The sequence below is a fragment of the Raphanus sativus genome, chromosome 4, assembly GCF_000801105.2.
Source record: "Raphanus sativus cultivar WK10039 chromosome 4, ASM80110v3, whole genome shotgun sequence".
NCBI lineage: Eukaryota > Viridiplantae > Streptophyta > Magnoliopsida > Brassicales > Brassicaceae > Raphanus > Raphanus sativus.
Window position 1 is genome coordinate 32,582,103 of NC_079514.1, and position 25,862 is coordinate 32,607,964.

The 25,862-nt window shown below is 32.8% G+C and overlaps 3 protein-coding genes and 1 pseudogene across 4 annotated transcripts; 1 reads left to right on the forward strand and 3 right to left on the reverse strand.

Annotated features, from left to right (window-relative positions):
• Positions 1–1,157: 1,157 nt before the first annotated feature.
• LOC108852300 (probable cysteine protease RD19B) lies at positions 1,158–3,534 on the reverse strand. 2 transcript variants are annotated; one of them, XM_057008509.1, is made up of 5 exons: positions 3,049–3,534; positions 2,690–2,818; positions 2,305–2,551; positions 1,907–2,213; positions 1,158–1,205 (listed from the first exon to the last, which is right to left on the reverse strand). In XM_057008509.1, exons 1-4 carry the CDS (start codon positions 3,508–3,510, stop codon positions 1,948–1,950), a joined length of 1,104 nt encoding a protein of 367 aa, XP_056864489.1. In that variant the 5' UTR covers positions 3,511–3,534; the 3' UTR covers positions 1,158–1,205; positions 1,907–1,947. The 2 variants fall into 2 exon arrangements, with proteins under 2 accessions (XP_056864489.1, XP_018481304.2); XM_018625802.2 differs by lacking the exon at positions 1,158–1,205 and having other exon boundaries at positions 1,865–2,213.
• Positions 3,535–3,748: 214 nt separating this feature from the next.
• Positions 3,749–8,029, reverse strand: LOC108853297 (uncharacterized). Its single transcript, XM_057008222.1, has 15 exons — positions 7,838–8,029; positions 7,643–7,740; positions 7,439–7,569; positions 7,242–7,322; positions 7,057–7,162; positions 6,831–6,843; positions 6,651–6,733; positions 6,511–6,565; positions 6,307–6,421; positions 5,620–6,151; positions 5,301–5,514; positions 5,143–5,213; positions 4,880–5,048; positions 4,667–4,796; positions 3,749–4,486 (listed from the first exon to the last, which is right to left on the reverse strand). Exons 1-15 carry the CDS (start codon positions 7,943–7,945, stop codon positions 3,855–3,857), a joined length of 2,538 nt encoding a protein of 845 aa, XP_056864202.1. The 5' UTR covers positions 7,946–8,029; the 3' UTR covers positions 3,749–3,854.
• Positions 8,030–16,618: 8,589 nt separating this feature from the next.
• LOC108835144 (SUMO-activating enzyme subunit 2-like) lies at positions 16,619–20,067 on the forward strand. Its single transcript, XM_018608432.2, has 11 exons — positions 16,619–16,860; positions 16,939–17,028; positions 17,240–17,323; positions 17,411–17,629; positions 17,705–17,806; positions 17,890–18,351; positions 18,436–18,665; positions 18,747–18,840; positions 18,934–19,116; positions 19,207–19,304; positions 19,416–20,067. The coding sequence occupies exons 1-11, from the start codon at positions 16,831–16,833 to the stop codon at positions 19,726–19,728; spliced, it is 1,905 nt and encodes a 634-aa protein (XP_018463934.1). The 5' UTR covers positions 16,619–16,830; the 3' UTR covers positions 19,729–20,067.
• A 127-nt stretch (positions 20,068–20,194) lies between these two features.
• Positions 20,195–23,043, reverse strand: LOC108854138 (probable receptor-like protein kinase At2g21480; annotated as a pseudogene).
• Positions 23,044–25,862: the final 2,819 nt, after the last annotated feature.

A 25,862-nucleotide genomic window follows, 5' to 3' on the forward strand; every position in this document is an offset into this window, starting at 1 on the left:
TCAGTATACTTTCATTGGCCATATTAATTTTATTAGTACGAATAACATTAGGTAGATAAGTCATAGACACATACATAAAGATATGACTATTCTTATAACTACGTTGGGCCTAATCTACTTTCTAAAACAAATAACACATATAGCTTCATATATTGTATAGAATATAGTAATATTGTATAGTATTATACTTATACAATAATACTAAAAACAAACCAAACTGAAATATAATATATATCGAAAATGCTTTGAACCATTACATACAAAATATATTAGACCTCAGAGATAAAATTCACTTTGAAATTACATAATAATTATTTTAAAAAATTAAATTTTGTAATGTACAAAAAAACATAAGTTTTATATAAAATTTTGTGTTACAATAAAAAGACACAATTCGCGCTTGCAAAATATTATTTTTACATACGAAAGACATTTTTGATATTGTTCTTTAAACACAAAATTGAATTATACAAACTCGATACTACATAAAACTAAACAATATAGAATACATTTTAAAAATAAAACCCGTGCGGGTGTGCATATGTTTATATAATATATAAATATATTCTGTTATGTATATTTTCATATAAATAATACCCCAATGTAAGTTTTGTATGATAAATGTTGAAAATACAAAATATATAGCACTATATATTTTAAATAATACAGAAAAAAATCTACTTTACGTTATCATAAATTTAAAAATCAAATTTAGTAATTAAACAAATTGCTTATTTAAACACATTAGTACACATTGTTATTTATCAAAATTTTATATTAATACACATTGCCGATCATGTATAACATTTAGTAAAAACAAAGATAAAAACAAAATGACTCCCGCTCGGTCGAGCGGGTAATGATCTAGTAAAGTATTAAGTTTCAATATAAATGGATAATTTTTATGAGTTATTTATTGAAGTTTGAAGTTTACATTATTGCTTGAAGTTTACAATTATTATTAGTTGACAAAAATACATTAAAATGTATCTTTTTAAAACATTTTTTTTAATTCATGCATTTTATGAAGCCAGTTACAAAATAAAAAAAAATTCATGCATTTTATGAAACGAGAGATCATGTGACGTTTCTTTATCTTCTTTGAGATTGTTCTTTCGATGTGTTGGTTTTCCAAACAAAAGATTCACCGAGAAATGCATTTCTTTTAATTTATTTACAGGTTTTATAACTGGAACAAGAGACAAATGCTAAAGTAGGCCTGGGCACGGATCGGATATTCGGGTTTTTGAAGGTATTTGTGATTTGCTTCGAATGTTACGGATATCTGATTTTTCGATTTGCTTTGCTTCGGAAAAATACGGATATTCGGAAAAACGGATATCCGGAAAATAAATAGATATTTGCGGATATTCGCGGATACTTACGGTTCTCTCATTTGTTTTGATTAATACAAATAATCTTAAAAATTTGATACAAATTTGTTTTGTAAAATATATTTTTTGCATGATATAAAAGATAAAAATTAAAAAAAGCAATGAATCTTCATATTTTGTAAATTTTTAAACTTAGTTAAAATTATAATAACACAAAACTTAAAAAAAAATTATAATTATCGTAAATATTTTCTCTTCCTTTTATGTAATACTTTTATATAAGTAATAATATGAATAGAATCTATCAAATAATATATTAGAATAATAATTATATAATTTTATACATTTAAAACTTTAAATATAATCAAAATATACATGTATTTATATATTGACGGATCGGATCGGATATTCGCTTCCCAAAATTTTAATATTTGTGATTTGCTTCGATTTTGACGGATATTGAATTTTAGTATTTGCTTTGCTTCGAAAGCTTACGGATATTCGGAATTTTCGAATCGAATAGCAACGGATAACGAATCGAATCAAATTTAACGGATAAAATGCCCAGTCCTATGCTAAAGAGCTCAGATTGCTTAATAATAATAAAAACCCTCTAGACAGCGGCAGCGACGGTGGAAACCATACTGTCAATGCCGCAAACGTTACGGCCTTTACATAACTTATAGAAACCATTCTCGCCCCAGGTTTCTCCCCATGAGTTTTTGATGATCCAATACGGCTTTTCCTTGAACCTTGCCTGAGAAAAACCGGCCGAGCCATAACCCACCAACAACACACCATGGTTGAGCCGCTTCGAGCATATGTAAGGGCACGAGACTCCTCCAATGTAGGTTTGCATGTAAGCTGCATTTAAAGCCACTGCAAAGTCCAAAACTCAGATTTAGCATTATTAAAGGTTAGTTAATCATCAGTGATGCTAGGAATGGAGAGAGGGAGAGAGAGTTAATACCAGCAAGAGGACCGTTTTTGACAAGATTTGCAGCGATTTGATCTTCGTTAATAGAGACAACACTGAAGTTGGAAACAGAGGCAACAATCTTAGACTTGTCCAACTTACAGGTCCCACCATCAGTGCCTGTGTAGGGATAGTCTTCCTCTCGCATAAGCCCTCCGGTTTTGAGGGTGTACTCAAAGGCGCTGTTCATTAGGCCGCCGTTGCAACCAGAGTCACATGAACCTTCCTGTTCAGGATCACACTACAAACAAAGAAGATTAATGAGCAAACAACACAATGTTGCATAACTTTAGAACCTTAAAAACAATAGTGTGATTCCCAAACAAACTCTATAAGAAATCATGATCAAACAAAGAGACGAGACGAAGCTAAGACTGACCTCGTGATCACAATCAACGAGCTGTTGTTCACTGAGGCTAACAAGTTGGCCAGTTGAGAGGAAGTGAGCACCTTCAAGCGCGCCCGTAGTGCTGAAACTCCAGCACGATCCACATGATCCACATGATCCCTGCACCAAACAAATCAATCAACATCCAAATTCTAAATATCATCGTTATATATATATATTAACAGGCCGTCTAATAGCGAGTGCGGTCGAACAGCATCCAAGTTTAGAAAAATAATAAAGATGTCAAGTATATATAAATAAAGCTATAATTCTTTTTAAACTATTCAACTACATCATTAAATATACCATTAATATTTTTTGAAAAGCGTCATAGCGGCACTTATATGTACCTGATTTTTGACGGGAGTAACAGCTCCACGATCTCTCCAATCAAAATCCTCAGGAAGACCCTCCGTAGGAAGAATCGGCGCCTGGTTAGCGTCCTTGGGAAGCTTAAACCCACCTCTAACCCCTAAATGCATCCTCCTGAACTCAGAAGGAGTCAGATCGGAGAACTGCGTGACGCCGTGGCGAGCAGAAGGATCCATCTTCTGATGACGCATCGCTCTCTGGAGATTAGATCTGAAAACAGAGAATCTGTGGCGGTGCTCCTCGAGAGAACCGTAAACCTTTCCGAATCTCCTCTTGAACAGAGAAAAGTGATCCTCCGATGATAATAATACTTTCGGCTCCGATCCGTTAACCACTTGCCGGATCAAAATATCATCGCCGTCGTCGTTATCGCAAAACGAAACGGAGACGAGGAATGCGAAGAGAAGAGAAACTGAGAATAAAACCCTAATATGATCCATCGTGTGTATAAGGGAGAAAGCAGAGAGGCCGAGAGACCGGTTTATATATAGATTTTTAAAATCGGAAAAAGCGGAACGTGTGAAACTAACTAAATTGTAACCAACTATAATCTGCCACGTGTTAACAGATTGACTCCCGCGGGAATGTTAGTTGGCGCACGCATGTATTCTGCTTATTCCGGGATTAGATGACTAACCGTTATAGGCTATATTCAAACATGCTATTTTCGTTGACATGTTTGCTAAACCGGTTCTCTTTTACTAAATCGGTTCAAAACAAATCCATGGTTTGGTTCCGGTCAGGTTATGGGAATAGAAAACAAAAATGAGATTTTTTCGAGGTATCAGGACTGGAACCATCGCCTGACTTGTCCGAAACTCTGTTTTTGTGGACCGGTTTTGGCTGAGCTCTGCGAGAACTTAGACCGGTACTGTTCAATCAACATATCGAGTTTGTCCTGAACCTCAGGAGGTCCACCTTGCTTCTTCTTCTGCTTCTCGTTCTGATTCTTTCTCTTCCTTTGCCCGCTTACACTCCCTCCACCTCTAGTCTCTTCAAAATCTTCAAACATTCTCTTTCTTGGCGCATCGCTCACGTCTTTGGAGATCTTCTTCGGGTTTGGTGGTGATTCTTTAGTATTGTCATGTGTGCGCATAGGCCTCTTGTTCCCTGCATCTTCTTTCACTGAGAGAGACTTCTCCTCTGGTTTTGCTTGTTTTTTCCTCTCTTCACGTGGACGCATAGGCTTCTTCTTCTTGAACCCGCTTGCATTCTCTTCCACTGAACCAGTGTTATCACCATCCCTCGTTCTTCTTCGTTTTAAATCATTGCCTGGATGAATGTCTTCTGCCTGCTTCTCCTCAGATTCGTTATGTCTATTGCGTTGAAACTGTTGGTTAGCTTTATGTAGCTTCAGCTTCTGGACGTTATCAACAGCAAATTCATTAACCGGACGGTGTTGAGGGCCAAATGTCTCTGCCAAAACCAAATGACCGTTAATGTAATAATATCAGATTGTGATTCTTGGATTTTACTTATCATATGTTACATGGATATATGTTTTATCTCATCTTATGGGATCCATTTAACTACAGTGTGCATCACATCATATTATTAAATGAAAAAAAAAAGAGATTAGAATTCAGTAATGATTACCAGGATTGTTGTTGAGTACTCTCAGGGCAACAAGAGCATGGTCATGCTCCGTGAACTCTACAAACGCAACTCCACGTGAGTAGTTCTTCGTATCAACTTTACCCTTCTTCTCGTTTTGTAAGAACTTGATCTGCATCCAAATAAAAAGAGAAAGCAGATTAAAGATGATGACAAGAACTATATTTGACCTACAAAGGAAGAGAAATATGTGACCTGTCGGATACTTGGCTTCTGCTTTGTAGCTCGAGAGGTAACAGCATCAACTAAGAGCTTTTCTAGTTGCTTTTCATTCATGGACTTTGGCAAGTTATAGATGACAATCCTCGTTTTAGATACATGGAAGTTAGGAGACTGAAGCTTTTTCATTTTGTTTTCATGCAATCTGCAAAGCAAAACCCCACACATGCTCAATCATCTCTTTTTTCCCTAGACGGTAAGACTCATGTCTGAGAAAGTACTCAAAAAAAAAAGGCTACCTTCGTCGCCTGTCCATATCTTCTCCGGACACACCCTCCGCAGCAGGTGTACCTTCAAGGATCAGACCTTCCTGTGGAAGCAGCCAAAACAGGATCAACATTAGTGAATGCTAATTTCTGATTTTTTTTTTCCAGAGGAAGGGGAGAGAAGTGTGTACCTTAGTAAGATAAAGATTCCGATGGTCAAGATTCTTCTCCTTTGTCTTTTCGAGTCCTATGTCCTGTGCAGATTTCTTATCCACAGTTCTCATAACGCTCAGTTGCCTGCCTTTAAGAAGGACACCGACACTTGAGGCAGTACTGGCTGCTGAAATGGCTGCATCTGATGCATCTTCTGTTTTGAACTTGAGAAATGCCGTCCCTTTTGGTCGTCTGTAAAAGGAAAAGAAAAAACACATAGAGACAAATGTGAAAAAACACCAGCGTTTTTTTTATGATTAAATGAACTTTCAAAAGCATAGGAGGGAGGATGCATACTTTGTGACTGGGTGGAGAACTAGGAATAAAGATTCAACTTGCCCAAATACGGTAAACCTCTGTGTGACTTCTTCCTTACTAACATCAAACGGGATGTTGCTTATAAACACAGTTCTCTTAAAATCATCATTTTCCTGCGTTTCTTTAGTAGCCACCTCTTTGGTTTTACTGGATTTCAAAGGTACAGAGACACCAGGAGATTCAATGACAGGGTTAGCTGATGAACCCTCGAGTTTGTTACTATATGACTCCTCTGTCTCTCCATCATGAGAAGAAGCAATGGTTACTTTTGAAGACGCAAGCAGGTTCTTAAGCAATTTTCTCGCAAGATCTGCTTCCTCTTCAAAATTCGCATCGGTCACAGCATCTTTCTCTAGTTCATCTGATTCACTTGGTTTGTTGCTGCTGTCCTCCTCCTCATCATCAGTATCATCTCGAGAAGGTTGGTGTTGGTGGCTCTCTACAGCATCATCAACCTCCTCCAAATCCACACTACTGTTATCACTGTCCTCATCACTTCCATTTTTTTCACCTGCCAAAAAGTATGAATATTCTGTTAGAATTAGGAAAATAAAACTACGGGCACGGCCACTAATATATTATCAGATCCCATACACAATAACTACAAAAAGATTAAAACAATTTAATTATAAGATTCCCAGCAATAAAATTAATATGGTAACGTACCATCTTCTGGAGTATTAACGGCATCAGCTGCACCGTTATAGAGATTCTTAGGTACAGCCCAGTCTACCGCTATAGGTCTCTTGCTAAACATGTGCCCGTTGAACTTTTGAATTGCCTGAAGATGCCAAAATAAAGTAAGACAAGAGATCTGAATAGAACATGAGTCATGACCAAATCAAAAATAACCATGTTTCAAGATCATACATTTTCTGCATCTCTCTTACACGTGAATTTAACAAATGCAAAACCCTTGGGTAACCTGCCAATATAAATCACAAAATGAGTATAGTGTTACATTCATTTATTCATAACCAAAGAAACCACCCAGACGAGTTAGAACATACCCAGTTTCGAAATTTTTAGGAATAAAAACATCCCATACAAACCCTACTGCTGAAAAGACCTCTTTAATTTCACTAGGTTTAGCCTGCAATTTCCAAAAAGAATATCCATGAGAAACACATACACAGCTTCATGTATGAAACTTAAGAAATAACAAGAAAAAAAATCAGTTTATAAAGAACCTTTGAGCCCTGCCTCCAACAAAATATCAAGAGATCATGAATTGTTCCGGACGCTAATCAGTTTATAACAAATAATGCTTACCTCCCCACCGAATTGTTCTTCAAATGTTTTAAACAACATGAGTTGATTTCAATAAGATAGTCTTCCTTACAATTACAAATGACGATAATAGATTCATTTTGTATATATCTATACAAAAACCAGCACGTTATTATAGACTCATACCTTTGCTTATCTGAACATGTTTCTTTATCAGCTAAATCAACACGAAGCTTCGTTGGTTTTTTGCGCTCAATTGGCATCTTCTCTATTTTTTCCTCGGGTGGAGGAACTGATACAAATACAGATACGTTGATAAGGGAGAACCAAACCAATTTAGACAAAGAAACCAAATCTAGGCAGACTTATACCTTGCTTGTCTGTCTCAGTATCAGGGACCAAACTGTCCTTGTTGTCACTCTCTGTCTGTGAAGTATCAGGTAATGAGACCCCTAGAGAAAATTAAGAAAAAATGTAACATAAGAACTCCATGTCAATGAATAGGGTGAATGCTGAGATAAACAATATTAATTGAAACTATCCAAAAGTATACTACTACAACAACAACCTCGGGCTGCTTTTGTACGACGCTCTTTAAGAGAAGGGCGATGAGTGGCTTGTTTAACAGTAATCCTACGGCCACCAACAGTAGAACCGTTCTTCAACTCAATGGCACGGTTAGCATCTTCTGGCAAAGCACTGCCAAAAGGACACATTATTAATATATTATCACTTTGAGTCAGTTAGTTTCAACAAGTGGGTTATAGCTCACAATTTGACAAAAGCAAAGCCACGGTGTTCATCAGATCCTTTGTTTGTGACCATAAAGCAAAGCCTAACGGGACCAACGTCGCTGAAGGCTTCTTCAAGCTGAAGACAACAATTTTGAATAAGTCAGCTGAAATTCAGGAGCTCGTATTCTCGAAATCCGAACTCGAACTAACAAACAGTAATCTGAGGAAGGTACCTGAGCGTTGGTGAAGGTATAAGGCAAGCCAGAGACGCATACAGTGGCAGCAGAGTGTTGAGATGTTTCTTCTCCATCTTTCCTCTCTTTCTTCTTGTTCTTCCCCATTAGATTGATCGGTGCCTTTCAGAGAAAACTTGCCAGAGATTGAGGTTCGAGTTAGCCGAGAAAGAAACCTTCAGTCTAGGGTTTATTAACGGTTCATGGAAAAATAACACATATATGTCTTTTCAGAAAAACCCAAATATAATACAACCGAAATTGTTAACATAATATTTTTTTTTGTCGTTTGTTAACATAATAAATTTTGAGAAATTTCCTATGATGAACTTAATTTTTTTATCACATATATAGTTGAGAAATACCTTGTGATAGCACTATTTTTTTTTTGACAAATATGCACTTATATCTCTAGACTTAACTAATATAAACTTTAAGATTTAGAGTTAAAGGGTGGAGATTTGAAATTAAGGTTTAAACTTTATAAAATACAAATAAATATTAAAAATTTGAAAATAAATTTTTGAAAGAATAGATTCAAAATTTTTTCGAATTACAAAAAGAAAATTTGGAAAAGGAAAAATCGAAAACAAAATTAAAAAAGGTTTATAAAAAGTTCGATTTAAAAACATATAATCTAAAACTATAAAATTACTTTTTATTTTTTATTTGTATTTATATATATGGTATTAGGGTCTTTTTACCTATTAAATGAAACATTTTGGTTATTTTCCTCTCTAGCGTCTCTTTTTGTGACAAAATATTGAAAATGATCTATATAAAAGAATTGCACTATATAGTTTTCAATGTTCAAAATAACCAAAAAATCATTAAAAGTAAATAGAAATTTATACTCATATGATTAAATAATCTAAAATTTAAAAATTTCATGTTTACCTCATGCTTGGTACTATTATTCATATTTACTTTCATTTTATGACATTTTCACAAATATTTTCTTCGTTAAATAGGTAAAACACTATTCTATCATTGCTTTATAAATAACTATTTAATAAATAATAAAAAGATTAAAATAACTTTTATAGTTATCAAATTATAGGTTTTCAATTAAAAAATTTTATAATTTTATTTTTTGATTTTTTCTATTTCTTTTTAAATTTTATTTTGAAATTAAAAAATGAAACTATATTTATAATTTTTATTTTAAATTTTAATTATTTATTCATATTCATATATTTATTAAAATCCAAAGCCATAATCCAAAAATTACACCCTTCAAATCTAAACATAAATCTAACTTAATTAATCAGGAGGTTATTTACCTCTTAGAAACTAAAGATAAAGGGTAATCCTCTCAAATAGCATTTTTAAGTTTTGGGAAAATAACCTTTAAAAATAAAATGACCAGAATAGCCTTCTTTAAATTTTGAAAATTTTAATATTATTTTTTTATTTTTTATAATTTGAAACCTCATCCCAAAACCTTCTTCTTAAATCCGAACCCTAAGTATATATAAGTTAATCCAAGGGGTATAAATACATATTTTACTATTTAATAAAACATCTTTTGGTTAATTTCCTCCTTGAAATCTATTTTATGAAGATAAATTAAAAATGACTATCCAAGAGAATTTCTCAAAGATAAATATGGTTAAGATAAATATAAAATATGGTATTAAAAATGTGGTAGTTTAAGTTATTTCTCTCTAACTTTAGATTTAAATTTGAGATGTGGGATTTAGGATTTTAAAAAATAAATAAATAAATATTAAAAATTTCAAATGAAATTTTAAAATAGTTTCAACACAATATTTTTTGAATTTCAAAATAAAATTTGAAAAATAAATTTGGAAAAATAAAAAAAGTTTGAATTCAAAAAAATAATATTAAAAATAATAATTTATTTTATTATTTATTAAATAGTTATGTATATTTAAATACTATAGCTTCCTTCTTCGTAGACAAAGTTGATTCGGAATTGTTTTTCATTCCAAGTCATAACTTGTATCCATACTTATAAAAGTAAAGGTTGAAAAGTTTTTCACATCTTTAATAAAACATTTTTGATTATTTTCTTCCTTGTGGATTTTCTGATGAATAAAAAGCTATTTTAGGATCATTTGAAAAAACTGCCTATAAATTTACATGTTTTTGCAAGTGAGGACGATGATTTGATCGCTGCCATCTCCAAACTTTCGGCCTGGCCTTCTCTAAAGTTTTATTCCTCCAAAGCTCTAGACTTGCTTCACGCTTTCTTGGATTGGAATTTTCAACTCCATTCTCCTAAAGATATCAAAGGTACTAAGCTAATTGCTGATAGTGTGATCAAAGGCGATCGATATCATTCATACATTGCAATTGGTTTTCCTTCTTGGCTTAGTCATTTGTTTAGTTAAACCATATTGTTATGTTTGTAATCGATCCTTGTGATCCTTTTTGATATTTAATGAAATTCAGTGTTAATTTTTTTTACATGTTTATATTTTTCTTTTTCGAATTATTATGTGACACCATTACTACACAAAGTTAACCAACAATATGCCGACTAAAAGCTCAAAACCAGTCTATTTTTCATAGAGTTAAAATTTTTAGTTAAATCTTTCAAAATAACACCACAGAAGATTGGAAAAGAATCAGAAGAATGAAAGCTCTTATAGAAATGAGAACCCAAAGCCGTTCTATGTATAATATAAGACAAGCAGACGAAAGACAGCAGTTGTGGTTGGAATATAGATTTAAACATGTTGGGTCACAACTGCGAAATTGTGATCTTGCTAATGTTATTATTATATATATATATATATATATATATATATACACTATTATTAATATAGATTTAAACATGTTGTGGTTGGAATATAGATTTAAACATGTTGGGTCACAACTTTGAAATTGTGATCTTGCTGATATTCAATCTGAACTTTCACGTTAAAAGTTAAAACTGATTAAAATCATTGTTATTGTTAATAATTACTAAACTTATATATTCGATGAGACTGTAGATTATAAATTAATATAATAAAATTAGCCAAAATAAAAAAAAATTAAATTTATTTGATTAGATAATTGATTAAAAATTATTACAATAAAAATTAATCAAATTGTTGTTACCGTGGATAATTAGATTTATTTATTAGATTACACTATTGATTATAAATTAATATAATAAAAAATAACCAAAAACTAAAAGAAAATATTTTATTAGATAAGTGATCAAAATATACTAATAATAGGAATCCCAAACAATGTTGAAAAGTTGTGTGTTTTTATAGGAATTTTTTTGTTTGTTAAAAATTGTGTATTTTCATTATATCTTAAGATGTGTCATTCCATTATTTGTTTTAAGAACGGTGTATTTAGTTAGTATTTAAATTGAAAATATGTAATTATTTAAATGAAAAGTTGTGACTATTCATATATGTATCATTTCAAAATAACTGCTTTTAATTGAAAATATGTGACTATTTAAATTAAAAAGTTACAATTATTCATATAATTATCATTTCAAAATAAACATCTTTAAATTAAAAAGATGTGACTATTCATATATATGGAAAGTTGTATCTCTTAATTTTCATACAGATATTTATGTATTTTCGTTTTTATTATGCTTATAACTATTTATTAATATTTCATAAATATTTGTAATTGTTTTATATCTAAAAATCAGTGTATTAATATGAAAATTTGAATCTCTTAAGTTTTATACATGAAAATTGCATTTCATAATTTTTTTACATGAGAAAAACCCAAACAATATTGAAAATTGTGTATTTTTGTAGGAATTTTTTTTCCATTATTTGTTTTAAGAAATATGTATTAGTTAGTATTTAAATTTAAAATATAATTATTTTAATAAAAAGTTATGACTACTCATATATGTATTATTTCAAATAACTATTTTAATTGAAAAGATGTGACTATTTAAATTCAAAAGTTACAACTATTCATATAATTATCATTTCAAAATAATCACCTTTAAATTAAAAAGATGCGACTATTCATATATATGAAAGTTGCATCTCTTAATTTTTATACAAATATTTATGTATTTTTCGTTTTTATTATGCTTATATCTATTTATTAATATTTGTAATTTTTATATCTAAAAATAAGTGTATTAAGATGAAAATTTGAATCTCTTAAGTTTTATACATGAAAACTGCATCTCATAAATTGTTTTGCATGAGAAAACCCAAAACAATGTTGAATAATTGTGTATTTTTGTAGGATTTTTTTTTGTTTTCATTATATCTTAAGATGTGTTCTTTCATTATTTGTTTTATGAACTGTGTAGTAGTTAGTATTTACATTGAAAATATGTAATTATTTAAATGAAAATTTGTACTATTCATATATGTATCATTTCAAAATAACTACTTTTAAATTGAAAAAATGTGACTATTTAAATTGAAAAGTTACAACTATTCATATATTTATCATTTCAAAACAAAAACCTTTAAATTAAAAAGATGTGACTATCATATATATGGAAAGTTGCATCTTTTAATTTTTATACAAATATTTATGTATTTTCGTTTTTATTATGCTTATATCTATTTATTAATATTTCACAAAAATTTGTAACTGTTTTATATCTAAAAATCAGTGTATTAATATGAAAAATTTGAATCTCTTAAGTTTTATACATGAAAATTGCATCACATAAATTTTTACATGAGAAAAACCCCCAACAATGTTGAAAACTATGTATTTTTGTAGGAATTTTTGTTTTTTCATTATATCTTAAGATGTGTCCTTTAATTATTTCTTTTAAGAATTATGTATTAATTAGTATTTAAATTGAAAATATGTAATTATTTAAATAAAAAGTTGTGACTATTCATATGTGTATCATTTCAAAATAACTACTTTTTAATGGGAAAGATGTGACTATTTAAATTGAAAAATTACAACTATTCATATAATTATCATTTCAAAACAGCAACCTTTAAATTAAAAAGATGTGACTATTCATATATATGAAAAGTTGCATCTCTTAATTTTTTATACAAATATTTGTGTATTTTTGTTTTTATTATGCTTATATCTATTTATTAATATTTCATAAATATTTGTAATTGTTTTATATCTAAAAATCAGGGTATTAATATGAAAATCTGAATCTCTTAAGTTTTATACATGAAAATTTCATCTCATATAATTTTTACATGAGAAAAAACTACAATGTTGAGAAATTGTGTATTTTTGTAGGAATTTTATTTCTTGTTAAAAGTTATGTCTTTTCATTATATATTGAGATGTGTCTTCTTATTATTTGTTTCAAGAATTGTGTATTAGTTAGTATTTAAATTTAGACAAATATGTCTGTCTTTATTTTTTCATATTACACATATCTAATGATTTTGTAATACTAACTAAATTAAATTAGGTTACGAGTCATTTGTACTTCTTCGTTGACGACATAATTAACAATATATTTTGATTTCAAAATATTTTAATGTTTAAAGAGAGATTTTTTAATTCTTATAAAGTGATATAATTTCAAAATTTAGAGTAACTTACTTAAACTAATAATTTAAAACTATCAAAGATACATTTTTAATATTATCCATAAATAAATATGAATACATATGTTCTACGGTTTGAAATAAAATTTTATTTGAAATTTTTTTATATATAAAATATAGATTATAAAATAATATATTTATTTATAGAAAGTGAGTTTCCACGCGATATCGCGTGGGTTCCTTACCTAGTTGATATAATAAAATTGTCAAAAACTTAAAATGCATTTATAATAAAATATAATTCTTATATATATTGCGTCTAAAAATAATTTTAAATTAAAAAATTAAGCAACACAAAAAACACATAATTAAATATTAAGTAAAACTCTTAATTTTATATAGTCGAAAAATATTATTAAATAACTTTAATAATTTATTTATTAATAATAGATATAGTATAGTAATAAAATTTAAACCATTTATAGAATGTCATAATTTTCAAATAAAATATAAATAATAAATTTCTTGATAGTGTTTTAAATTAGCAAGGAAGCATTAATAAATAACTATAAAATGTTTCTAGTCTACACTATTTATGATGGTAATAACTAAGTGGTAGTAGTTTAGTGGTAATTTTTTGAGGTTCAGCGTGTACCAATGTTGATCATGAATTCAATTTTTGTTGTGAATTAAATTATTGTTATTTAGTCCATTTGGATTTGGACTTCGGCCTAAGTGGCTAACATGGTCGGCCAACATGGTCGGTCATAACAGGCGATTGGACCACTCCTAACATTAGTTGAAAAATATTCCAAATTCGGATAAGACATTATGGTACGTTTCAGACTATTCCACAATATATCATTAAGTGGACCAGGTCAGCAAATAGAAAATATCAAAACAAAAAAACTTATGATTATAGCAAAATGGTGAATACAAGAATTTCATCATCCCGATACATATATATATATATATATATATATATATATATATATATATATGTTGATATTGGTAGGATCGGAGCGGTGTATCTTTTCGACTGATCAAATTATGTTGGTATACAAACACATTCTCCAAGAAGACAAACGTTATGGTTCTTTCTAGGACAGTCGCGAGAAGGGGGACAATCACGATTAGTTTTGCACGTGACCAGCTTGGTCTCAGCTTTTTGCCCCAAACAACTGCACTTTCCGTGCACACACTCCCCACGTCCTCTCCCTGCTCCTGTAAAACATAGCAACTCACAATTTTTCGATGTCGAGCATGAAAGTCCTTTGCCTTGTCCAGAGACGTTCACCAACAATGTGCCTATTATTTTTTAACAAATATTTTACAATTTGGTTGATTTCTTAAATCGATTTAATCCATATATAAAGTATACATATATATAAGAAAGGAAATAACCTGAGAAGCAAAGGATGAAAAAGATGAAAATTGTTGTTTTTGATGCTGCCATGTCTTTTGCTACCGGTTTATTTTATCTTTTGGTAAAAACCAGTTTATAGTTTTTTTTGTAAAGGAACCAGTTTATAGTTTATAAATTCCTTTTGACAAAGTTTGCATAATTTTTACATGATTGTTCGGATGCTTATATAATATATTTCTTATAAATTCCTTTTGATATTGTTGGTCTGATTCAAGTAGATTTTTTTTTAACTAAATAGAATATATCTTTCTATTTTATATATAGATAACTAAATATAATATATCTTTCTATTTTATATATAGATAAGAAGTATCAATTTGGTGTAGATTATTATAGAATAGTATTGTGTATATTGGCTAAAAAGTCTAATTCAAGTAGAATTTTTACAGTAATATATTTAACTAATTGGAAAATATTTTTCTATTCTATATATACAGATAAGAAGTATCAATTTGGTTCTATCTCAAAAAAAAACTTTCTGAAAAAGGTATCAATTTGGTGTAGTATATATATTGTGTACGTTCTATTTGATATAAACGAAATGAAAATAGTCCCAATTAGTAGGTTGGCCATTTTATATCATGAAGATCTAATATATACTATCAAATACTCAACAATATATATGCTATCGTGCTTTGGCTATTTTTCTAATGAATGTTAATTAATAAAAAAATTCAAATTATTTTATGAATCGATGATCCATTTACCCACGAAAACTATCGTATATCATAAAATTCTCACCAAACTATAACCTTGTGCTATATCTTATGAATTAAAATTACAAATCTATTTTTCTTCGAACCAAAAGTTAGAAACCTAATTACCCACAGATGATGATTAATTTAATTGGTTTACTCTTAACCAAGCAGTTTAGAATCAATTAAACCAAACCAAATCCAATTTTCATATGTAATTTTTAATGAGTGAATTTGTTTAAAACCTAAAAAAATGATGAAATTAAAGAAAATATTTACGATGTGATAAATTTGTATCTACGAAAAAATGTATCATAGTGTGAAATTTATGGTATTAGTTTAGTTAGGACGAAAATTTAGTGCATGGGGTTCAATTTCTCATATTTTTTTCTGTAAAATTTATCATCTCACCACTGTAATTTTTTTATATTAATTTCTTTGTTCTCCGTGTTTTTTTTCTTGCCCGCTAGTCTCTACCGCTGCGTTTACGGTACCGAACATGGTTTAACACATAATCGAATCGAATCGGACCGTCCATATCTAACCTCAAATGGAGCTTAATAGATACTCGGACGTCCACAGTACACTAGTAAGGGCCTGACTGGTATAACCGCAGCGGTTGCGGTTGCGGTTGCGGGAGTTTGCGGGTGCGGGTGGTTGCGGTTTTAAGCATTTTTTAGAGATTTGTACGACTGGTATAGCTGTTAGAAATTGTTGCGTTTGCGGGACTCTTATGACTGGTAAACTACAAAACGCAACATCTGTTAAATAATAATTTAACAATATTTACATTTTATGTAATTATAAAAATATTAAAAATCATAATAATATGATAAATATAAAATTTATATTTATAAATCATATTATTCAATTTTAAAAATTTATAGAAAATATTTTAGTTTTGAATTTTATAATATAAATTGAAATATAATATGAATACATTTTACAATTTCTATTATTTCAATTGAAAATTTTTATTGGATATTTTTAGTATTATTTTTATTTATTCTGTTTTTAAAGAAAAAAAATTTACCCTCCCGCAACCGCCCGCAACCGCAAACGCTAGCTGGAACCAGCTTTTGATTTTAAGAGGTTCGGAGCGGTTTGAAGCGATTTGTAGCGTTTTCTGTGATTGTTTCGAAACGCTAACAACTGCTATAAACCGCAAAAGCTGCGTTTTCGGGTGGTAGCGGGAAAACCAGTCGGCACCTAAAACTAGAAAGAGGAAATTTACAGAAAAGCCCCCAAGGGAGTCTCTTTCTTTCCCCCACTAGAGCAGTTTCTTCTTCCAATCAACTCCTCCCGAATCCATCCACATAAACCCTAATTTCTCCTTCGATTTGAAACCATTTTGGCCCTAAAAAAGCTTTCATATCTTTTCTGGATCTGACATATCTCCGTCGCCATAGCGAATCTCTCCGTCTCTTCACTTCTCTCCCCATGGATCCGCAGCAACAATCCGCCATTCAAGTAAGCTCTCTGAAAGCTACTCTCATTTCAATCCAGCTCTTTTTTTTTTGAACTTTTTATCGTTTTTGGGGTTTTCAGGGGGCGAAAGTGCTAATGGTCGGAGCTGGTGGGATTGGCTGCGAGTTACTCAAAACTCTCGCTCTTTCTGGCTTCCATGACATTCATATCGTAAGTTACGAACGAACGATCAAGCATTTTGAATCTCCGATTTGATTCTAGGGTTCAGGATTGTATCTACATCTTTAAGCTTTTTATTAGGATTCTACCTTTGCACATTAGTAATGTTGCTTAATATGTCTCCAATAGAACTAAAAAAAAAGATTAGTTTTTTTTTAAAAAGTTATGTGCTGTTTAAGCTCAATACTCGCTTGTGTTGCAGATTGACATGGACACCATTGAAGTCAGTAACCTCAATAGGCAATTCTTATTCCGTCGTTCACATGTCGGGCAGTCCAAGGCTAAGGTAATGTTTCTTTCCTTGATCTAATAACTCTAAATGGGAGTTCATAAGAGTTAATATATCTTTTTTTTTGTTTTGCCGTATCACCAGGTTGCTAGAGATGCAGTCTTGAGGTTTAGGCCTCACATAAATATAAGATCATACCATGCAAATGTGAAGAATCCGGAGTTCGATGTTGATTTTTTCAAGCAGTTTGATGTTGTTCTGAACGGACTTGACAACTTGGACGCAAGGCGTCATGTCAATCGTCTCTGTCTTGCAGCTGATGTTCCTCTTGTAGAAAGCGGGACAACAGGCTTCCTAGGACAGGTTTTCCTCTGCTTCTTATTTTTCTAACTGATAGCGTTTCTCTCTGTCTAATACTTGTTTCTGTGTTTGATTCAGGTAACTGTGCACGTAAAGGGAAAGACAGAATGCTATGAGTGCCAAACCAAACCTACTCCTAAGACATATCCTGTCTGTACAATAACCAGCACTCCAACTAAGGTACTGTATTCTGGAATTATCTTATCCTAAGACGTAGTTCTTGATTTTGATTTTGCCAATGATGTTTCGGATTGTTCCTACAGTTTGTGCACTGTATCGTGTGGGCGAAAGACCTGCTCTTTGCGAAATTGTTTGGCGACAAGAATCAGGATAATGATCTTAACGTGCGTGCCAAAAAGGAGGCTAGCTCATCCAAAGAAACAGAAGATGTATTCGAGCGTGCAGAAGATGAAGATATTGAACAGTATGGTAGAAAGATATATGATCACGTGTTTGGCTATAACATTGAAGCGGCTTTGTCCAACGAGGAAACATGGAAAAATCGTACAAGGCCAAGGCCTATATACAGTAAGGAAGTCTTGCCTGAAAGTCTGACTCAGAAAAATGGAAGCACTCAGAACTGTTCTGCTACTGATGTTGATGATTCGACGGTCTCTGCCATGCCGTTGCTTGGCCTGAAGAATCCACAGGAGTTGTGGGGTCTAACACAGAATTCTCTAGTGTTCATAGAAGCATTGAAGTTATTCTTCGCAAAAAGAAAGAAGGTCTTTTTCTCTAAACTCTCCCCGTCTATACATAAGCTTTCAGTGTAGTGATTAATTCATGGTTTTGTATATACGTTGCTACAGGAGATAGGACACCTTACTTTTGACAAAGATGACCAGTTAGCTGTAGAATTCGTCACTGCTGCTGCAAATATCCGTGCGGAGTCTTTTGGAATACCTTTGCACAGTCTTTTTGAAGCCAAAGGTATCGCTGGGAACATTGTTCATGCCGTTGCTACGACTAACGCCATTGTTGCTGGTTTGATTGTCATTGAAGCAATCAAAGTGCTAAAAAAGGATGAGGACAAGTACAGGTTTGTTTCTTTTATTTCACGGTATCTTATAAGCTTTAGAATCCTTAGTATCTTATTTTTATTCTCAATGTCTCTCTGTAGAATGACATATTGCTTAGAACACCCAAGCAGAAAGATGCTTCTTATGCCAGTGGAGCCATTTGAACCTAATCCTTCTTGCTATGTCTGTTCCAAGGTATACACATTACTTCTGTTTTGCATTCCTTCTTGTATTTTTTCTTGCATTACCAATCATCTGGTTTTTTTTCTAATTTTATATTTTTGACAGACCCCTTTAGTACTTGAGATCAATACTCAGAAATCGAAACTAAGGGATCTAGTTGATAAGATTGTCAAAGCCAAGCTTGGAATGAACCTACCATTGATTATGCACGGCGCTTCGCTTCTTTACGAAGTTGGTGATGATCTTGATGATATTATGGTTGCAAACTACAATGCTAATCTCGAGAAGGTTCGGTCTCGGTTGTTCATTCAATTTACTCTTCAGACACAGGCTGGGATTTCGCAGTTTCTTACATGTTAAAGTGTGTTTTTATTTCAGTTTTTATCAGAACTTCCTTCTCCCGTTATCAATGGAAGCACCCTCACTGTGGAAGATCTTCAACAAGAGCTGTCTTGCAAGATTAATGTCAAGCACAGGTTCTTTTTATAAAAACATTTCAAATCCTGTGTCAATATCATTTTGGTTTTGGGGAATCTTAGCGTAAAGAGACGATTTAGACATCCTCTGGTTATTATGTTCTGTCACAGGGAAGAATTCGATGAGGAGAAAGAACCTGAAGGAATGGTTCTCTCTGGATGGACACAATCTCCACCTACCAAGGGTGAGAGCGCGTCAACATCAAAGAATGAGAGCGATGTTGATGTCACAGAGAGTTCCTCAGGACCGGAGATTGCTTCTAAGAAGAGAAGACTCTCCGAGACAGAGCCCAAGAATCATAAGAGAGAAACAGAGAACGTCGAGGGTGAAGATGATGATTATCTCATGGAGATCGAAGATGATGATCTCACGGAGATTGAAAATCCCATGACTGTGAGCAAGAAGAAGAAAAGAGTTGCGTAGACTTTTTTCTTAAAACATCTCCGAATCCTTGCTCTTTTTATATATTTTCTTTCTAACTTTACGAGGTTGTGTCACGAGAATTACAAGTATGAACTAGGGTTTCTTTCATGCGGGAAGAAACAACCCGGATTGTTAAATATTTTGTTTAGGACAGGACAGGATCCTCTCTGCAGGGAGCTCAGCAACTCGGAGAGTGTAACATTTTCACCTTTTTCTGTTTTACTAACTGTAAAAGCTCCCTTGTATCCTCTAATCCTTGTCACCAAAATGATGTACTTTTTCATTTGGAAGAGGTATCAACTACTATTTCAATTCATATAATGTATTTGTGGTCGGTCATACACAGGTAATCTCAAGGCAGTAAGTAAGAGGAGGAGTTTACTTCACGGACACTTAAGATAAAAACTTGAAAAAATGTCTTATTGTGTAACCTAAGTATCAACAAGCTACAATATGGGAGGGTGAGTAGCTAAAAGCCTAATTCTAACAGAGTATTATTCATCCATCACTCATATACCGAAATGTAAAAATAAAGAAAAAACACATTATATTACTAAACTTGTTCATCAGCTTTTATCTTCCGTTGAGGCTACCAAACTGAGTAAACCTGGTGGTTGCAGAGTGTTGGTCCGCCTCCGTGCCATCCTTATCCTTCTCTCCAGTCTGAGAAACCGGAACTTCACTTGTTGCGGCAGCAGCTGAAACAGGTGGAGCCGCCACCGTAGTAGCAGCCACGTTCTTCCCGGTTTCAACCTCCTGATCAGACTCGGTTTTCTCCTGAGAAAAGGCTTCTTGAAGTTGAAGAGCATATTCTAAGTTCCACAACACATCTCCCATCGATGGTCTATCAACACCATATTCTGCAAAACACTTCTCTGCAGCTTCCGCAAACTTCTTCATAGATTCAGGACTCACACTGCCAACGAGATGAGGATCAATGATCTTCTCCAGCAACCCTTTCTGTTTCCACTGCATAGCCCATTCGGCTAAGTTCACCTGTTCCCTCGGAAGCTGAGGATTAATAGCCGGTCTTGCACATAAAGCTTCTAGAAGAACAACACCAAACGAATAAACATCTGACTTGTCCGTAAGCTGCTGTCTCCTGAAGTACTCCGGGTCTAAATACCCGAAACTACCTTTAACCGCGGTGCTGACATAGTTCTGTCCGAAACCAACGTCTTTGGAGAGACCAAAGTCAGCAACCTTAGCAACAAAAGAATCATCGAGAAGAATGTTTGTCGATTTGACGTCACGATGGATAATCCCCTGAGCTGTTCCAGTGTGTAAGTAATGAAGCCCACGAGCAGCTCCAATGCATATCTCCAGTCTTTGTTTCCACGTCAAAGGAGAGATGCCTTCTTTACCGTAGAGATGGTCTCTGAACGGACCGTTGGACATGTACTCATAAACAAGAATCATCTCCGAGTTCTCGTCGCAGTACCCAATCAAAGACACCAAGTGTCTATGCCTGAGCTTAGAGAGCATCTGTATCTCCGTGTGAAACTCCGTGATCCCTTGCTCTGACTGCGGATTGCCTCTCTTGATCGCCACTTGCGTCCCATCGTCTATGGTTCCGATGTAAACGTTCCCGAATCCACCCACGCCGATTATCTCGGACGCGGCGAAGTTCTTGGTGACTTCTTGAAGCTCCGAGAAGGAGAAACTGCGTCCGAGACCACCGAGCGTGGTGTTATACAAGTTTGATTTGTGAGAGCCGCTCATGAAACTAGTGTCCCCGGTGTGCATGGGAAGCAGCCAAGAGGAGAAGCTGTTCCTCTTCTGCCAATCTTGCGGCCTCTTCTTCCACTTGTAAACCATCGCTCCGAGCCCCACGAAAGCTCCGAACATCATCATAAACCCCGCGGTCGCGACCATCCCGTGTCTCCCCGCGCCGGTTGTCCTACCGTCGACTCCAAACTCTCCGTCGAGACTGTCCACTGAGTTGCTCATCTTCATCACCTCGACTCCGTTCAAGATTGCGTTCTTGGTCCCCGTGTCTTCTCCCAGGGGACCGATCTGGACCTGAAGCTCGGGTTTCATGAGGGTGGAGTTCACAACGATGTCTTTGTAGTAAGGAGAGGAAAGACCCCCGGCTAAAGTGGACAGGTCAAGTCCGGAGACGGCGGTCTTGCCGTTGATGTAAACGTTGAAGTAGAGGTCGTTGAGCGACTTGCTGACAATGTCGCAGAAATGGAGACGGATAAGGTAGTGAAACGATGGGTTCGATGGGAAGTTCCATGTGACGTTGAAGTTGGGATCTATGGTGTGAGAGTCGGCCATCTCTGCGGCTGTTGCGTAAACCGTCTGCGGTGCGATGAGCGGTGTGACTCCAGGAGGGTACTTGATGGTGGCAGAAGAGGAGGTTGTTTTGACATCCTTTGCAAGATTCTCATCTTTTAGGTATTTTTTGTCAGGTGTCCATGTTCTTCCTAGTGTGTCGTTCTGTGGCGTGATCAAGGGGCCACCCACATTGACTCTGTAAACCGGCTGGTACGCGTATCCAGACAGACCAGAAAAACCCTTGACAGGGAAAAGAGAAGTACCTACACGTACATGAAATCATTAGCTCAATTGGAAAAGGATTCTTGACTATTGTGTCAGAGGTCTCCAGTTCGATTGACCGTTGAGACGAAACTAATATTACATGATGTATGTGTACCTGCATCAGATATAAGCTCGTCTGGAGCAGACACAACTTCTATGGCGTTGATGAAAGCGGCAGAGTCTTTCATAGGTTTGAACCTGAGAGAGAACTGAGCATCCGTTATGTTGAGGAGGTACTCCTTCTGAACAACAACTTGGTGGCTATCATTGTTGTTGTTATTACTCAGCTTGAAGTTATGAAGCAAGACGTATTTCTCTGTTAAGACAGAGAACGTTGCTTGTTGGAGATCAAACTTGTCATTGGGGAAGGCAAAGAAATGGAGACGAACCCAGTGCCAGCCTGGTTGAGTCATGTGGAACTTGTAAATGGCTTCTTGGCGGAAGATCCTTGCGGTTAGGTAAAGAGGAGAAGGGAGTTTGTCTGAAGGTGGGGCAGAGATCTGAATTTCATCTTTGGCTTCTATGTATTGAACCGTCTCTGAGTCACTCTTGAAGACTCTACCTTCAGGCGTTTTGGCTGAAGACTTGGCCCCACAGTCGATGAGAATGTTGTCTGCTGGTTTAAAACCAGAGGTTGGGCCTCCACTTGCTGAAGCTAGGCCGGTTAGGAAGAGGATAATGGTCAAGAGAAGAGCCATGAAGGATCTGGAAGAATTAGAATCTAAGACTTAAGAGTCATTGGGGTATATTTGGTTCCTTTCTTATCTCCATCTCTGCTTTGTGTGGAAGAGAGAGAAGAGAGATGAATGAGGGAGATATATGAAACGAGATTGTTGGGTTGCTTGTGGTTTAAGGAAGAGCGAGAAAGAAAAGTGTATGAAGGAGAGAAAGGATGAGACATGAGAGGTTATGTGTGGTTCTACTATAGTAAGTTATAATTAGTGATATGTTTTATTTTAGTAAATTGTTAATTTTGCTTTATGAAAATTTATTTTGACATTCAAGGCAAAAAAAGAGAACTTATACTATGATTTCTTATTTCAACAAAATTTAAGAACTAAGTAGAGAATAATCATATGAATTCTTACCGATCTTCCTGAAGCTGGGTATACCGCTATCAGATACAGTTATATAAAGATGCGATATGATAAGAAGATGCGTTAACATAAGAAATTACATACTAGAGCATCCTGCTGCTACAAGTAGGGCTGGGACTTCGGATATTCGGATTGGATTCAGATCTCACCAGTTCGGGTTCAGTTTTTCGGATAAATTAATTTTCTACCCAATGGGTACTTAGGAGTTCGGTTCGGGTTTCGGATTGGTTCCGGGTACTCATTTACTATGTAAATCATTTATATATTTATCAAATAAAATCATTTACATGTAAATCGAAATGATCTATTGGTTTCAAACTGGCCCATTAGTCAATCCAACCCGGGTTCAAATCTCTGAAATGTCAATTTTATAAGAATTAATATAAAGATGCTATATATATTTATAACATAAGAAAATAGATAATAGTTGAAGTGGTCTAGTAGTAACATATTTGTTTCCCCGCTTATCCCATCCGGGTTCGAATAGAAGTGATAACACTTTTTTTAATATTCTAGTTTAAAGCTATTTATTTCGGGTATCTGATCGAGTTTCGGGTAATAACCGAAACCGACCAGATATCTACAGATATTTGAAGCAAAGATCAATGGATAATATGGCCATATCCAAAACTGAACCGGTCTGTTTCGGGTCGGATCCGGTTCGGGTAAACAGTTCCGGTTAAAAATCTCAGCCCTGATCAGAAGAGATAAAATAAAAATAAAATAAAAACATCAGAGGAGATAACAACACATGAAACAAAATTTAGTCCTTTTAAAAAAAAACAGAAACAAAATGATACAGTGTTCACATCCACAAAATAACTAGATACCACATTTCATTACAGAGAAAGCCATACATTAGCACAAACCGAGTTCTTTCAACGCCGACAATTCTACAGCCAACAATTTTATCTGTTTTATGGAGAATCATGTCTTACTAATATAAGTATTATGCTTGGTTACGACTTAGATCTAACTAGATTCCTACTCCGATTGCACAAAGAATACAAAAACACAATAATTTACCCAGCATTCACCTGCACTCTTTCGATATGGAAGAGCCGTTATACTCACAGGAGCTGGTACTCCAGCAATCCACTATCACACTCAAACCAATGGCGGACCTAGGTTTAAGTTTTACATGGGTCAATATATATTTAATATAAAGCTAAAATGATATATGGGAGAATTGAACTCAAGATATGGGAGTTATTTACATTATGAGATATTTTTGCTTCATCTCTCTCTTACTTTTTCTTTTTAATAATATCTGCTCTATTAAAAGAAAAGTACCAAGAAATCTATAGTACAAAAGTCATGTTGGACCATCTTTATTAATTATTTAATATAACTTATTTGATTATTTATATTAACCAATCAAATATATATTATTTTCAAAATATCTTAACAATTAATAAATATATTAATAATAAATTAATTTAAATATAACAAAATCTGTTGACAAAAAAAATCTTGTTAGATTTTACCAACAAGATATAATTATAAATTATTTTTAACTAAAATAAAATTATACGCTGTATTTTATAAATTTTATAATAATAATATATAACATATTAAATAAAATGCTATATGAAATAAATTTAACAAGATTATATTAAATTAGTAAAGTAATCTATTTTATTTTTAAAAACTGTTTTCATTTAAATAAATATCACTCACTGTTACAATGGGTTAAACTTTTTATATCATTTAATATTTTTATGAAAAAAATAAGAACATATATTTTTGAACTCACAACAGTATATTATCTAAAATCAATTATATATCATTATTTTATTTATTTTAAAACTCCCAACAATATATCATCTAGAAGTAATTATCTACAAAATATAAATTATATAACTAACCTTTAATTCATGTATTATTTAAAAAATATACTATTAGAAAATATTTGAAATTTTAATATTCACTAAAAATATTAATAAAAACAATTATATTAATAAATTTATTATTTATTTACAGTTATAACAAAAGTTTATTGAAAAATATGAAAATACTGAAATTTCCAATTTTTTTTTGACAACTTTTTTTTTGACAACAAATTTCCAAATTTTTAATAAAATAATGCATTAATTTAGTAAAACAAATATTCAAAAAGCATATAATATTCCAAACTAAAAAATAGTTGTCTAATTTTTCAAATTTCTATTGGCTAAATATTTAATTTTAAAAATAAATTTTCCAAACTCATGATACTAAATTTCAAATTTTATAAAAGATAAAAAATAGGTCTTAAAATATAATTTTGGAAATGCAACACGAAAAATAAAATATTTTGTAAAAATTATAATAGTATAATATTTTCAAATCTTAATTTAATAAAAAATGAGAAAATTTGATACTATTAAAGAACAGGGCATGACTACTTACATATAATAATATATTTAATTATAAAATCATGAAATATACTAAAATTATAAAAGCTAAAGTATATATTTTCAAATAAAATATGAAAACATAAATTATTCTGTA